At 40.5% G+C, this 15,933-nt stretch overlaps 1 protein-coding gene across 7 annotated transcripts; it reads left to right on the top strand.

Annotated features, from left to right (window-relative positions):
- The first annotated feature begins 5,794 nt into the window (after positions 1-5,794).
- LOC104593043 (E3 ubiquitin-protein ligase RGLG2-like) lies at positions 5,795-15,373 on the top strand. Of its 7 annotated transcripts, none has more exons than XM_010252693.3 (12): positions 5,795-6,248; positions 7,002-7,361; positions 9,681-9,765; positions 9,841-9,981; positions 10,072-10,185; positions 10,280-10,377; positions 13,490-13,569; positions 13,647-13,752; positions 13,868-13,995; positions 14,121-14,307; positions 14,859-14,915; positions 15,002-15,373. In XM_010252693.3, exons 2-12 carry the CDS (start codon positions 7,086-7,088, stop codon positions 15,080-15,082), a joined length of 1,353 nt encoding a protein of 450 aa, XP_010250995.1. In that variant the 5' UTR covers positions 5,795-6,248; positions 7,002-7,085; the 3' UTR covers positions 15,083-15,373. The 7 variants fall into 7 exon arrangements, with proteins under 7 accessions (XP_010250995.1, XP_010250991.1, XP_088756909.1 ...); XM_010252689.3 differs by having other exon boundaries at positions 5,931-6,248; positions 14,118-14,307; XM_088900783.1 differs by lacking the exon at positions 5,795-6,248 and adding an exon at positions 6,338-6,666.
- Positions 15,374-15,933: the final 560 nt, after the last annotated feature.

Here is a 15,933-nt window from a genome sequence, read left to right as displayed (position 1 = left end):
ATCTGCGGGTACCTTGTCTCTGCTCCTTGCAAAAATTTACTAACATAATAGATGGATCGCTGGACCCGATCTACTTCTTTTATTAGTACCGAACTGACCACCTCGTCATTTGCCGAGAGGTACAGTTCCAAGACCTCGCCCTCCTCGGGCCGGACTAAGGTTGGCACACTAGCGAGGTAGCTTTTTAGCTCGTCGAATGCGAGTTGGCAGTCTCGGGTCCACTCGAATCCTTTGCCTTTGATTGTTTTGAAGAAAGGTAGGCAGCGGTCTGCTGATTTGGACATGAAGCGGCTTAGAGCGGCTATGCAGCTGTTTAGCCTCTGAACTTCTTTTACTTTCCGGGGTGATCTCATATCTAGGATGGCCTTTTATCTTGTTCGGTTTGGCTTCAATACCGCGCCGGTTGACAATGTACCCTAGGAACTTGCTCGAGGTGACACCGAAGACACATTTGTTAGGGTTCAGTTTCATGCTAAATTGACGCATGATTTGGAAGACAGAATCTAAGTCTTGTATTAATTCCTGTGAAAACTACGTCTTGACGACCATGTCGTCTACATAACATTCTATTTTCGTGCCAATTAAGGGCCGAAACAGCCTATTTACAAGTCTTTGGAAGGTCGCCCCGACATTTTTTAATCCGAAGGGCATGACCTTGTAGCAGTACAGGCCGAACTCGGTTATGAAGCTGGTTTTTTCCTCATCGGACTGGTCCATCCTGATTTGGTTCTAGCCCGAGTAGGCGTCCAGGAAACTTAGCAACTCATGTCCCAAGGTCGCGTCCACTAGGCGGTCAATTCTGGGGAGGGGGAAGCAATCTTTCAAGCAAGCTCGGTTCAGGTCGGTGTAGTCGACGCACATGCGCCACTTGCCGTTTGCCTTTTTCACCAGCACTGGGTTGGCTACCCAGCTCGGGTAATGAACTTCCTTTATGAAGTTTGCTGCGAGGAGCTTTTCGACCTCCTCGTCGACCGCCCACCAGCGCTCCGGGGCTAAGTTGCGTTTCTTCTGTCTAACGGATCTGACTACAGGGTCAGTATTAAGTTTGTGAGTTATAAGGCTGGGGTCAATACCGGGCATGTCGGCCACGGACCAAGCAAAAATATCTAAATTTTGAAGTAAAAAACTCACCAGCTCGGTTCGTAGTGGTTCCTCGACGGAAGCACCGATATGTAGTGTGCGAGTTGGGTCTGTAGCCGAAGTCGGGCGAAGCTTGTTCCTCGCCTTGCTCTATAGTTCGCTCCAATTCAAGGTTGTCGGCCGCCTTGGTTTTTCCATTCTGGGCGGCAACATAACACTTGCGGGACTCAAGGTGGTCGCCCCGCGCTACCCCCACACCGAAGTCTGTAGGGAACTTCATCGCCAAATAGTATGTGGAGACCACTGCCCGCAGGATATGCGTAATTGGCCGCCCTATTATGGCATTGTATGGGGAAGGGGTCGCGACCACTAGGAAATCATGGTTGAGTCTGACCGCACAAGTTCTTGTGCTGACTTCCACAGGTACTGTTATTTTTCCGAGGGGCCTGACTTCCTCTCCGCTGAAGCCTACCAGAGGAGCGTTCGCGGGCTTTAGCTCGCTCTTCTGCAACTGTAGCTGGTCAAATGCTTACTTGAAGAGGATGTCCACCGAGCTGCCCGAATCCACGAGTACGCGCCCGACCTCGAAGTCGCTGATCCTCGGTTTTATGACAAACGCGTCATCATGGGGGTAGTGGACCCCTCGCGCATCGTCTTCCGTGAAGAAGATCGGCTCTTCAGTCTTCGGTCTCTTTGGGGGGTTCTGTTCCTCTTGGGCTGCTTCGCGAACTGACGTCTGGGCTGCTACCGAAGTACACCCTGCTACCCCCGAACCTCCCGCTATTACATGGATGGTTCCCCGAACTGGCCTCTCTTCCGGAGGCTGTCATTGCAACGGTTCGGCTGGTCTGCTGCTAGATTTGGGGGCATCCTTTCCGTGCTCCCCTTTGTCGACCTGCCTTATTATTATTATTATTATCTTGCTGTAGAAAATTTCTCAAGTATCTGCGACGGATGAGTCCCTCTATCTCGTCCTGGAGATTATTACACTGTTCGGTACTATGACCGTGGTTTCTATGGAAACTACAATACAAATTTTTATTTATCTCGTTCGGATTACCCTTTAGGCGAGGTGGCCACTTTACGTATGGGGCGTCCTTGATCGTCATCAAGATCTCGGTCCGCCTCGTGTTTAACGGTGTGTAATCTATCCAAACTGCTAAGGGAGCTCGGAACGACTGGTTCGGCTTCGGCTCCTGGGCCGGGTTTTTTCTGTCGACTGGGTTGGAGGGCTCGCCTTCCCTCTTTCTTTTCTCGTTCCCGCTTTCGGTCCGTTGGCTGATTTCTTCCTCAGTTCTCATGAACTTATCCGCGAGCTTGAGGAATTCGGCCATGGTTGCGGGCTGGTTAGCTACCATGTGCCATTTGAACTCTTTGTGCGTTACTCCTCTCTTGGCCGCCGTGAGCTGCACCGCGGGGTCTAATCGCGGTATCTGCAAGCACGCTTCATTGAACCGCTTGATGTAGCCCTGGATGGATTCTCCTTCTCTCTGGACTACTCCGAAGATGCTTTCCTCTATTCTGGGGCACCGCTTGCTGGTGACAAAGTGTGCGGTGAAGACCTGCACGAACTGGGCCCAGCATCTTATCGACCCAGGGGCCAGGTTCCTGTACCAAGTGCGGGCTACCCCCCTGAAGGTGGTGGTGAAGGCCACGCACATGCACGATTCATTGGCCCTGGCGAGGTGCATTTGGGACTGGAAAGCATCAACGTGGTCGTTGGGGTCGAAGGACCCATCATACTTGTCCAAAGGTGGGAGCTTGAAATCTCTGGGCATGGGGACTGCCAGGAGTTCTGATGCGAGGGGGAAGGAATTGAGAGAATCGGGGCAGCTTTTACCTCGTCCGAGCTCGTCTCTTCCTTACCTCTGAGCTCGGGCAGGACACGGGTGGCAGTTCGGCGACTTCGCCGGCGCCTTCGTTGTTGAGTGGACCTGGTACTAGCGCTGCTGGCCTTTGTGTTGCCGAGCTCGATGGGCCCGGAATGTTGGTTGTCTGCTGCCAGGGCGCTGAATCGGTTCTCCGTGAGCGGGAACTCGGGCCTGGAGCGCCGAGGTGCTGACCTTGCGAGCGAGATTCCTAACCCGCCTGCGAGCTGCGAAGCAGGGGTGATTTTTCTTTCCCTTCGGCCTAGGGATGAGGCCTGACTGTTAGGGGGGTTATGGGGCCGGGAGGCTTTTCCCTAGTGGGGGCGTCCACCTTGAGGGGAGGCCTTAACCGGCTTCGGAGCAGGGTGCCGAGGTGGAAGTTGTGGTTGGTTCAGAGGCAGTTGGGGGAACTGCTGCTGATAGTGATACTGGGAGATGTTGTGCAGTACTTGGTGCTGCTGGAGCTGATGTTGCTGGAATTGTTGCATTTGGGCTTGCATTGCCCGCATGCATTGCATCAGGTCGTCCAACTGGTTATGGCTGGTTGCCAGGGGGACAACAATTGGTTCAGTAAAGGTTGTTTCGATAGGGAGAGGAAAGGGGATGCTCATGGCAGGAAGGTTTACGGGCACCACTGCTTGTGGTGCATTCAAGCTGGGGATCCCATCCACCGGAAGGGGGATGGTGAACTGTCTGACGCACACCACGGGGACTTGAAGTTGTTCCCCGATGGTGTTTGTCTCTATGTCACGTCCAGCGTTGCTGGAAGAAGCCATGAGTGTTGGGGTTTTTGGAGAAAAGAGGTTATGAGAGTTTTAGAGGGAGGCTTTTAGAAGCTTTTCCCACAGACGACGCCAATTGATGGTGCGCAATCCGGCTGGTCCTAGCTATCAACGACCTTGCCTCTGAACGGAGTTACAGGGAGCCTGAAATGGAGAAGATGAGGATGCTCCGGGGGGAACCCGATATGAATGCTCCGAAGCTCAAGTTAGAATTCTCTCAAAGGCAAGATAAAACCAGATGGCGCAAAGTTCACATACCTTGTTCTTGGGGGGTAGGGAGCCTTTTATAACCACCTCCTGCACTCACTTCTAAGCTTCAGTCAAGTCGGGTATGATCACCTCTGGGCTCCTGCCAGTTTGGGTGTCATCCCCTCTACTGGACAGAACCGCCACTGCTCTCTTTGTTGGAGCCGTCTCTGCGACGGACGATGATGGTGGCAGGTGGCAGTGGCAGGTGGCCGTTGAAGTGCGGCTGTCAAGCGTCAGATCCCAAGTCAGTCAGGTGCGCCGCCCTTGGATACGGACCTCCTTGGTGTCAGGTATGGTACGTTTGTTCAGTTCGGCGTCCTGGAGGCGAAGTGCTGGAGTGGTGAGCGAGGTGAAGTCTTGAGTTCGGATAGGGGGTGTCCCGAACTGCCATGAGGTGGGCCAGTTCGGGTCATTGCCTTGTGTGAGGCTCGGGGCCTAAGGGAGAGTTCGGGCTCCTTTTAGGGAGTTCAAGCTCCTTGTAGGGAGTTCGGACTGCTGGTAGGGAATTTAGACTGCTGGTTCCTCCCTTTGGTGCTCGCGCCCTGGGCGCGGTGTTGTGCCGAGCTGTTTGCCTTTGCCACGTGTTGAGTGATTATGAAGTCGGGCCAAATTTTCCTTCATCAACGATGAATTTCCCTATCCCTCTCTCTCCCCCCTATTTTCCCGTAGTTGCAACAACCCTGTTTCAGCAACTGTGTTCAAATGTACACTAAATTAATTATTGATTATTTTAATTTTATTAATTATTAATTACATTAATAGTTTTTATATTAATTGGCTAATATTAAATATTTTTTAATTACTTCATAGATTTTATTAATATTTTAATTCTTAATAATTTATTTTTAATTTATAAATTGATATGTATTTTCCAATTTTATTCTTATTTTAATAATTTATTTTAGTTTTATAATTTGTATTTATATCAATTATTATTAATTTCAATTATTATTAATTATTTTAATATTTTTATTTTAATAATTTATAATTATTAAATAGTTTTTTCATTACTTCATGGATTTTATTACTATTTTCATTATTATTTTAGCTCTTAATAATTTATTTTTAATTTATAAATTTATATGTACTTTTCAATTTTATTCTTATTTTAATATATTATTTTTTTATATTTTATAATTTACTCATATTTTTAATATTATTTTGAATTTAACAAAATATTTGTTATGAAATAATGCAAATTGAACTAAAAAATACCAAATAGTCTGTTTTAAGGATAAAATAGTAAAAGTAGAAAATTTCAAATGTTGAAAGGTTGATCAAAAAAGAGTGGTAGAATTAACATTATAAATATTATTTTATTAATAAAAATATTAAAAATTATTAAAAGATTAAATAAAATGAAAATAATTGGACTAATGTAACAAATGTGCATTACAATGAAACATTCCCACAAACTATCCGCCCATAGTATGAAGCATCAACAAGAAAATAATGTAGATGATAAATTAGAATATGACCCATCCTTATTCACGCTATTTTATGAATAGTGCCATCTAAGTATAGAAAAACAGAACGATCATGTCAACAATATTTACACACTACCAAATGACAAGCTAATATCTTTATAACTTTTTAAGATTTCAAATTTATTAAACGCGACATAAGCATCAGCTAAAGATTCCAGAAAATCATTTTGGCAGGGCACAACACAATCATCCTCATCCCTTTTTATTTAAAAAGGAGCGCACTCCTCATCATTAGTCCTAATACTATTATATATGCATTAAATGACAAGAAACCCTCGTGTTGTGCTCCCCATGTTTAAAAGCTCTGGCCATTGTTCGGAGAAACTTCGGGAAAGCAATTATCTTTGGTTAAGAAACTCTCCAAAGTTGAAAAGTTAAAAGGCTATTCGCTTTAGGTGCCATGCAAAATTACCATTATAGGCTTCTGGCTGACTGCACAGTGGAGGAGCATCTCCTGACCTGTCACTTACAGGCACAGCTATTCGCCTACTGTCGATCCTTCCAGGATGGATAGACAATAGACATAATACACCGATAGAGGCGGAACCTTGTTAAGGACGAAAACGAAAAAGAAGAAGGAAGGAAAACGATGGAGAAATTGTTGCAGAAACTCATCAGTTGTTCTCATCGAGGTACGAGAAAGCTTGTTACCTCGAGGAGATTTTTCTGACAGAATAGCGGTGAATTTGTTGAAGGAATTAGGGTTTTCTCGTCTGTTATGGCTCAAAAGAATCAGAACAGAGGCACTATAATGATATAACGACGATGGCGGCAGGATTTAGGTCGAGTTGATTGTCTTTTCTTGGAAAATTCATTCTTCGGATAAATTTGTGATTCTTTTCTATTTTTAAGAGATATGGATATAGACATGAACATTAGGTGGAGTTCGAACTGGGCAAGTTTTTCTATTTGACTCGCCTCTTTCTCCCTACTTCCTTTCCTTGCATGTGAAGTTGCGTTTGTGTATTATCTTTATTTATCATTCAAAAAATTTTAATGAATAAGCGTGGAAAATGAGTCCCGTTGCGTGTTGGTCTCTTCCTAACTCATAAGCCATCTGGCACTGCTTCTCTGCCTTCTTTGGAGTCTCCTGATTTTTGTTACTCTTTAGCCCCTATCTAGCGAGCAGTGAAGGAGCGTCGAAGAGGGGGACTCAACCTATCCCTTAAATGTATTTTCGAAGGTCGGCGGTTTTAACAGGTCGTTCTTAGCCGCTTTTTCTCGGTCTTTCGTTCAGATTTGGAAGAAAACTACCGTGTCTTCTTTGTTCTTCTATTTTTCTAATTTTCCTGGAATTTTCGTTCTTTGACGGAGATCCTTATAGCCTAGAAGCAATAAAAAATAATACGATATTTAAACTCGTTTTTCTTTAGAAGAGAATTTTTTCTGCGTGGCTGTTCGAACAGGTTATTATTATTATTTTTTGCTTTAGGTTGTAATTGAAGTTAAATGAGTACATGTCTCTGAAACGACAATATTTCTCTGCTTCTCTTTGTTAGGATTTTTTATGGTGTTTAATTTGCTACGTATTGTAGGTAATTGGTTACGTCGCTCTGGTGTATATTCTTCTAAATTAGAGAGCTCAAAATTGTTAAGCATTAGGATAGATCACAGAGTTAATGGGGGGTAAAAATTCAAGGTCGACCAGTTGGAGACAGTCTTCTTCTTTTGGCTCTAGTTCTTCATGGGGTCGTCATGGTTATCCACAGTCACCATACACACCACACAATCCAAATTATGCTTCCCAGCAAAACTATGCTTCTCAGCAAAATTATGCGCCACAGAATCACTATACTCCTCCACCTGAAAACTATGATTATCGGCCCCCAGATCCAAGAAGGAAGTTGGAAAGGAGGTACTCAAGGATAGCTGATAACTACAATTCCTTGGAACAGGTTAGACCATACTTTCCGAGATGTTTTATTTTGAACATCCTCTCTTTTGTTATTTTCGCGTCATGCACGGTTTCAATTCTTTGATGCATGTTACTTTGTTGTTTAACCACGGGTATTGGATTCCAGAAAGGATTTGGAAAGAGGAGGGTTTGAAGCCAATGATTCTAGATGATAGTAGATAGTAGAATCGAGCCCAGATCTCCTGCAGGCAAAAACTCTGGAATCCAATAATTACTGTATAAAAAGCTCTGGAACTGTGATCTATGTCTGTACTGAAGGTGTTGGTACATTTATGAATGGAAAGTTCCAAGAATTTCCACTTCCCTTGAAGAAAATAATGTGTTATGCTCAGTTATGAAGTGGTGGACATGCATCCGCCACTCTACCATATTTGATTTCTGGTGTCTTGCCAACTATTGGTATAATGGCCTTTAGGAGACTTGAAATTGGTGGAGGTTAACTTGTTGAAAAGAAGGATTTTGTGCAAAACATCTTGTTTCTTGTGCAAGTTTCCACTAGACACTTTTCACAAAACCTCATGTCAAGGCACATAAACATGTCTGCTGGTTTGAGTACTTCCCCTGGCTTGCTGTATTCTGTAGCCTTATTGAATATTCTTGTTTTTATTGTGCCTTATGACAAGTCAAATAATAGAGGAAAAACGGCTTTGAAAATAATGGAATGAGGTGATTCTGAATGCTTTTTCCTCTCCTGTGCCTTTCCAATAATACTACTTGGTATGCTTACTTGAACAGATTTGTGTAATGCAACAATAGGCATGAAATGCAATGAAAAAGAAAAGAGTAAGACATTAGCTGAATAATTTTTTTAGTGCCTGGCCAAAATTACTGAAGTAGAATAGAAACCGGACTAGTTATTTTAATCCTAACAGAGGCCATTCCCCAATGTTAGCCCCAGATTTACAGGGTCCTGGGAAGGGTGGATTGGATAAGGACCTGGACCTTTGGCATTTTTTGCACGAAGTGGCTGATCTCAGACTTGAACTGATATCCTCATGCTTGCCAGTCTGAGATTTTATCATTAAACCAAGGAGTAGCCCCTATCCAATTCATAACAATGGAAATAAATATGTCATGCATTAACCATTGCCATTGTCATTTTACAAAATTAGATAGAATCTGCAGCATCTTGGCAACAAGGAATACAGAATCTGGAATATGATTATCATATTGCAAGGGGTGAAGATCAATGAAAAGGGAGAACATGGAATAAATATATGCACAACAAATTATGAGTCTTGTGTGGATTTCTAGAAGATGCACAAGTATATTGAGTTTTCTTCCTGAAATTTTCAGTATAAAAATGCAAACATACAAACTGAATATTCTAACTTTCTGGATGTGGCAGGATTAATAACATTATAAAACATTAAATTTAACCACCATATAATTTATGTAATTAAATTATGCAACTAGACTATGTTTGGATTGTGGGAGTGCATTTATATTTAAGTTTCATCCATTTTACTGATCCCCTGAAATGCAATGACTACTCTCTGCAAACCTGGAAATTGAAAGGTATAGATCCACTTCCTGTTGAATTCCATTCCACTAAGGAAATGGACCTGAAGTGTGTGATTAGGAGATTTCATCACCAATGCCAATTTCACACTGATCCAAATCAGCCTTAGAGTTTAGTTGGCATTCATTGATTACATTTAACAATTCTGTGAAAGTAGGTCATTACAACTGGCTTTGTTTGGTTCCCAACTTCAATTGCTGACTGGTGTTCTTTCACCTTGAAATTCTTTTATATTGGTTGCCAGAGTGAATTCCTTTTAATATAAGACAGCATCTTACTGGATAATTCAAAATCGGTGCTGTTCGAAGTTGGGCACTTCATTTCTTTGATAGGTAAATGACTGTATTGATGATAAAAAGTGTAAATTCCATGACCTTAACTTATCTAGGTAAAACATTATACTGTTAAAGCAAGTTAAAATAGAATCTACATTGACAAAGTAAAAATGTTATGGCTGCATTCTTGAATAGAATATCATACAGATATCTCAATACAGTTTCATACTTGTAATAAATAACAAATTTTTTTGAATGAAGGTTCCTTTCTTGTTGCTCATAGTAGTAACACTTCCCCCTTGGTCGATGCTTTAGATAGGTATTAGGTTTTCGTAAAAATTTTGTCTGGTTACCATATTTAAGGAATTTATGGATCACTTTGATCGTCTAATTGTGTGTGTATTTCTGCTCAATTTTTTAGAGAGCTTTTACACTTATGGAAACAGTGACCAAGAATTTAGCTTTTACTTCAAATACTGAATAAAAATTTACCTCACTCCAGGTCACTGAAGCCCTTGCACAGGCTGGCCTCGAGTCTTCAAATCTCATTGTTGGTATTGATTTCACAAAGAGCAATGAGTGGACAGGTTTGAATTCATTTATATGCTTTGAACTTCTTTTATGAGTAGTAAGAAACATGCTTGACTTGCACTGAACAATAGGCGCAAGGTCATTCAACCGGCGAAGCCTGCATCACCTAGGAGACAGTCAAAATCCTTACGAGCAAGCAATATCTATTATTGGAAGAACATTAAGTGCATTTGATGAGGATAATTTGATTCCTTGTTTTGGATTTGGAGATGGTAATTATCTATTAAGATGTGTTTAGTGAATTGTTACCATATTTTATTTTAATCACAGAGATTATGTGTCTCTCTTTCATGTGTTGGCAGCTTCAACACATGATCAAGATGTCTTCAGTTTCTATCCAGATGAGAGAGACTGTAATGGATTTGAAGAAGCATTGACACGATACAGGGAAGTAGTCCCTAATCTACGATTAGCAGGTTTCTATTTCCCCTTTATTGCTTTATTGTGGTTTTGAAAAGGTTCAGCCATTTGGTCCTTAGTTTTTCCATGTTTTCTGTTTTCATGTGTCAGGACCGACGTCATTTGCCCCTATTATTGAAATGGCGGTAACCATTGTTGAGCAAAGTGGTGGCCAGTATCATGTTTTATTGATAATTGCTGATGGGCAGGTATACCATCATTTTTTTCCAGGTCCTATTTTAGTTGAGCAAAATACTGGTTTTCAAGAGACAATGTTTGCTTAAATTATGAGATGAATGTCTTATTTGATATGAGTTACTCAAATTGTATGGTTTGTGGTTCTGAAACTGCCAGAAATAGCAACTGAGATTGTATTAAGAAGTACAGTGGTTGCACATTTGGTTCTTGATTGAATTTGGAATTAGTCCAGTTCCAAGTCCAAGTGATGACATGCATATTTTAGTGCAGAATTGTATTTTTTCCTGAAGTTAAGTGTCCACTTTCAGTTCCTAGGATTGGAATTGGTCCAATTTGAAGTCCAAGGGATGACGTAAAATATTAGTGTTGCAGGGTTGTTTTTTTTTCCAATTCTAGGAATTGGAGTTTAGGCTAAGAATGCAAAACACTGGTTCTTTGTTAGGGGGGGATCCATTTGAATTACAGACCTCTCTCAAAGCCCTCCCCTCCCTTCTCCATTGCAAGTACCAGTGATGGTGTTTTGAATTTGTACCATGAACTATAACCTCTCTGATATAGATCAATCCCACAGTGTTGAACCAAGTCTAACAATTAAGTCAAAGTAGATTTAGATCTATGGACCAGTTCTCAAACAATTATATAAAATGAGGAAAGAAGATAAAATAACCTAGGACTCAGCACCTAAAGCTTCTTGCTGGAGTCAGATCAATCAAGTTAGTTTGGAGTCAGCTCCAAACCAAGAAGAAGAAAAATTGCCTGTAACATTTAATTAATGTCATCACCCTCATTCGAAAAAGAGTTTTGCTTACAAGCTGTATTTCTGTACTCCATAAGATTGAGGCTTGTTGAACTTCAATTTCAAATGGAATCCAACCTTGTAGTTTGCACCAATTTAACAACTTCATAGGCCAGCAAGTAAAACAATCCTAATCTAGACACAATAAAACTGGATAAATCATAGACTCTGAATTACTTTGTAACTTTATCTAATATATCTTGTGACAGATCTTGAAACAACTAGACTGGCACATGAATGGATGTAATGTTGTGGAAAAATAAAATTCCTGAACTACCCTTAAAATCTCCCAAGGAAAATATGTTCAACCCCAACTACTGAGGTGGATGTAGCCCAGCTGCACCCATAGAAAATCTCCTTTAGCATCTGGCTAGACAAACCCTTCTCTTGCATTTTGCACCCATCATCATTGTTTCTGCAGCCCTTTTGCTGTTTCTGTTGTAGTCATTTTCTGCTCATGTTAACATTGCAGCCACATCTGGTCACTGTCAGTGATTTTGCCTTACCCTAATGATGGGGTATTTCTATTTGTAGTTTTTCTTTAGATTAGCGACCTATACCTAGTTCATGCTATTCCATATTCAAATTCAATTCCTTGCCAATTGTGTCAGGTGCAAAAACTTAATTTTTAATTCTGTAAATTATAATTCTAAGAATTTCAATTCCAATATTGGAGTTCCAAAGTCCGATGATAATTCCAATTATCAAACAGGCCCTATGATTGCAACCTATTGGGGTATGCTAGGCTGCCTTGGGCCATAGTTGCTAAGGTGTCACTTAGGCACTTGCCTATATACTCCCTAGGTGACAAGGTGCGCTTGCTGGGGTGCTTAGAATGAAAGCCATGTCTTACCAAGCAGGTTGGACTGGTGACCAGTGACCTGATCAAATTCTGCTTTGGGTTAACATCTGACTGTCATATAACATAATTATTGATTTGGTCAATGGCCCATCGATCTAGACAGTTGAACTGTTGAATCATTTAACCCATTAACTGGTCACTTGGTTTTTGTGTGTTTTTTTATTTTTATTTTTTATTTTTTTGTGCATGACACAATTGGTTGACTCACATTGATGCAGACAACTTATTTCAATATTGTTACTATGGCTGCATCTTATTAGTATGTGTTTTGATACATTGCATCATATATCATATATTATTTATTCTCTGTTTCGGGATCTCTAAAGAAGAGAGAAAGTATAAAAAGTCATCTTCTTTTTTTTCCTGCAATCACTTGCTCTCCCTATTATCTCTCTCATATAAAATAGAAAAGGGGATTGACCCCTTGTTTTTTGCCCTTTTAATTAGTCTCTAGCTCTCATAAATATTTTATCAGTATAAAATTATAGCCTTCTTTAGTTGCTAATAATTTTTGACATGTAATTATTCTATTAATTACTTATTATTATATGTTTGAAATATTAAAATAAATGATCTAATAACTATTATCTATTATCTTTTATTGCTTATTAATAAAATTTAAGGTGGCTGCCCCTCCACCTGGAGTAAATTTTGGGGTTTGAAAAAAAGCTATTATCTTTTATATAATAATTATTGGTCATGTTTTGAGATGAAATTAAATATTATTTAAAAAGCATTGATATTTTTTTTTCAATTTATATGCATGCTGATTAGTATAAAAACCAGGGAAGTGACGTAGAATTTGGTTCTTTATTTGCAAAATTATTTTGCTTAGGTACCTAGACTGTCACCAAGAATCACTTGTACACTTTGACAACTATTTCTCAGGCAAATCAAAATCATCCACTTGGCCCATTTTTTTAAGTAAATGCTATGATCATGTGTTATGATGTTTAAGATTCATTAAAACATGTGTGAGGTTGGCAGGTTTTGATTGGATTGAGGTTGGCTACCCAAAGTGAACTCCAACTTGTAAGATTAATAGGAAGATATTATGTTGTAGGATCAGAAGGCTTTCTTAGAATTAGATTTATTTTTCGGCTTACCAAGATGATAGGTGTATGTGGCTTTGAAGAAGGTTCACTCTTTGTATGTGCTGTCAGGACCAAGGAGTTCTGGAAAGAGGATTTTGTTCTGACTAAATAGGATTAGTTGGTTCTGGATAGTGATGTCATGAAAAAAGGACCAAGCAGATAATCATAATAATTATATAGAGAACTGAGAGATAAACTGCAATTACCAATGGGGTGGGGATTTCAGTAATAACATCCTGGTATTACCTCCAAATCATAATTTTATTAATTTGCCAATCTTTGTGCGTTGCCATCCATGACAGCAAGATCTGTTTCATTTAGCTATTTGCTTACTATTCCAATTACATCTGAGAGAAACCTTGATTTTACAGGTAACGAGAAGTGTTGATACAGAGCGTGGTCAGCTAAGTCCCCAGGAGCAAAAGACTGTTGAAGCAATTGTGGAAGCAAGGTTATAGTTTTTTCCCTTTATCAATCATTTATTTATTTAGTTGGCAATCAACATTCTAATATAGTTGTTTCTTGCAGTGAGTACCCCTTGTCAATTATTTTGGTTGGAGTCGGAGATGGGCCATGGGACATGATGAGGGAATTTGATGACAATATTCCTCAGAGGGCTTTTGATAATTTCCAGGTGCAACATGTTGCTTCCTATCTCTTCCATGTCATTATCTGTTGGTTTCTGTGTTGGAAATTATATTATCAATAAATACGGTTGGGAATGATCACCTTTTTCTTGTTCTGTTCAGTTTGTGAATTTTACAGAAATTATGTCAAAGAACATTCCAGTTTCCAGAAAAGAGACTGAATTTGCTCTTGCAGCCTTGATGGAAATACCTTCTCAATATAAAGCAACAATAGAGCTTAATATATTGGGGTAATAAATGAACCTGTTCCTACTTGCTTTATCTGAATTTCATGTTCTCTTTCTTTTGGCGTGTATACATGTATTGATGCTTAAATGCATAAGCTAAGTTTTCTCCTTTTCTGTTGCTCAAGTAGTCGTCGAAGAGGGAGGGCTCCTGACAGAGTTCCTCTGCCCCCACCTCTTTATGGTGCAGCTTCATTTGCCCACAGTGGCTTAAAACCTTCTCGCACAAACAGTTTCCAGCAGAGTTCATCTTCCTATGGTAGACATGATGCACCAATGGGCACCGCTCCCCCAGCAAGTTCAATTTCTGATAACCAGGTAGAATTACCAGAACTCTCTTATATTTGATAAAATGTGGCGTCTCCTGGCTCCTGCACTTTTGTTTCCTGGCTTTTGCTTTGATCATGATAATGAGTCATTTGCATATTGGCTGTGGCTGCTACTGAAACTGGACCGTTAATGGACATGTTGCTACATGAGTCATCTAGCAAATATCTAGGTCAGTCTCAGCTTAACAGCTCCTGCAATGTTTCACAACAAATCCCTTTATCTCTTTTTTGGTGGAAACAAAGCCCCCTATTTGGGTAGTCTTTAAATTGTTGAGTCGAAACTGTTATTGACTAGAGGGAAAGAGGTCCAGTAGATGCTGGAAGCAAAAAGCTGGCGGGTGGACCAGGGAAAGGGAACATGTGGTTAATCCATATTAATGGTCTGAGTTATCCATGTTGTCCATCTACGCAATTGACCGCTGAATAATAAGGTCATTTTGGGGAGACCTCAAAAGTCTATTGCTTGTAATATGTAAATGCATGCATGTTTTATTTGAATGTTCTGTGAAATTTGGGAGTCATTGTTGTGGACTTGAACAGGTTTGCCCTATTTGCCTCACCAATCCAAACGACATGGCTTTTGGCTGTGGCCACCGGGTAATTTCACTATTCACTTAGTCCTTAATGAGATTGTGAACAAAAATTAAGGGCCATGCTAACATGTTTAGGAATCATTGCCACAGACATGCTGCGAGTGTGGACCAGACCTTCAGTTATGTCCCATCTGCCGTAGTCCAATCCAAACCAGAATAAGGCTTTATTAAGCATTTCTCAGCTCCACAACTGAAGCAACCACCAATGTCAAGATTCTTTGTAAATTCTTCTCAGTTGAAATGATACTCTCTGGTGTTCGGTTTTTGGCTCAGTTTTTTACATACCAAGTCCATGGATTGTAGGGGCAGATAATCATCAAATATGGGCAGATAATCATCAAATGTGGTAGCTTGTACATTTCTCTAGTTTTTAAATCCTAGTGTTGAGCATCATTGACATTTACAAGAGAGCTGCACGTTGTTGTCTGTTACTTTATTATTATTATTTTTATTTGGTGGGCAGTAGTGACTGGCTTATTTTGATTGTTTTCCGCGGAAGGGGAAAATGAATGAAAAAAAAAAAATACTCCAGAATAATGATCATCCCATTTACTTGATTTTGGACGACCAGAAATTCTGAGTTTCGAGAGATGCAGTCTCAAGAAATTTCAAATATTGCGTGATGCATCAAGTGAGAATCTTGTGGATAGCTAAATCCTATTCTCGCGATCAGACCTGTAGAGACATGATGTCTCGTCAGTCGTCATCGTGATTACATGATTCCATGTTCAGAGTATATTTCGTCTTCTCACAGGCGAGTGTTTTTGGTTAAATACTTAATACTCCTTAAGTGGGGGCACTCGTAAATTTAAAGGTTCAGCTTGTTATACTTCATGAGAGATGATAACATTCTTGATTCTTCTACACTTTTGAATAATAAAAATTGCCCTTTGTGATCAATTTTCATTATCTTTTGTCAAAACGGTCCTGAAACTTCCATTCGCTCCATGTCCAGATGGTGAATAGCCATTGTATTTCTAATACCAACTAATAATGCTTTCTTTGGTTGCATGTAGAATAAT

The sequence above is a fragment of the Nelumbo nucifera genome, chromosome 3 (genome assembly GCF_055504915.1).
Source record: "Nelumbo nucifera cultivar China Antique chromosome 3, China Antique-T2T, whole genome shotgun sequence".
NCBI lineage: Eukaryota > Viridiplantae > Streptophyta > Magnoliopsida > Proteales > Nelumbonaceae > Nelumbo > Nelumbo nucifera.
Note: the sequence above shows the minus strand (reverse complement) of the source record. Positions and strands in the feature narration are given on the sequence as shown.

Coding starts and splice junctions, on each gene's coding strand:
- LOC104593043 (XM_010252689.3), top strand. CDS start 7,086: ATGGGGGGTAAAAATTCAAGGTCGACCAGTTGGAGACAGTCTTCTTCT. Junction 13,570..13,646: donor GAAGCAATTGTGGAAGCAAG/GTTATAGTTTTT, acceptor TGTTTCTTGCAG/TGAGTACCCCTTGTCAATTA. Junction 14,308..14,858: donor GTTCAATTTCTGATAACCAG/GTAGAATTACCA, acceptor GGACTTGAACAG/GTTTGCCCTATTTGCCTCAC.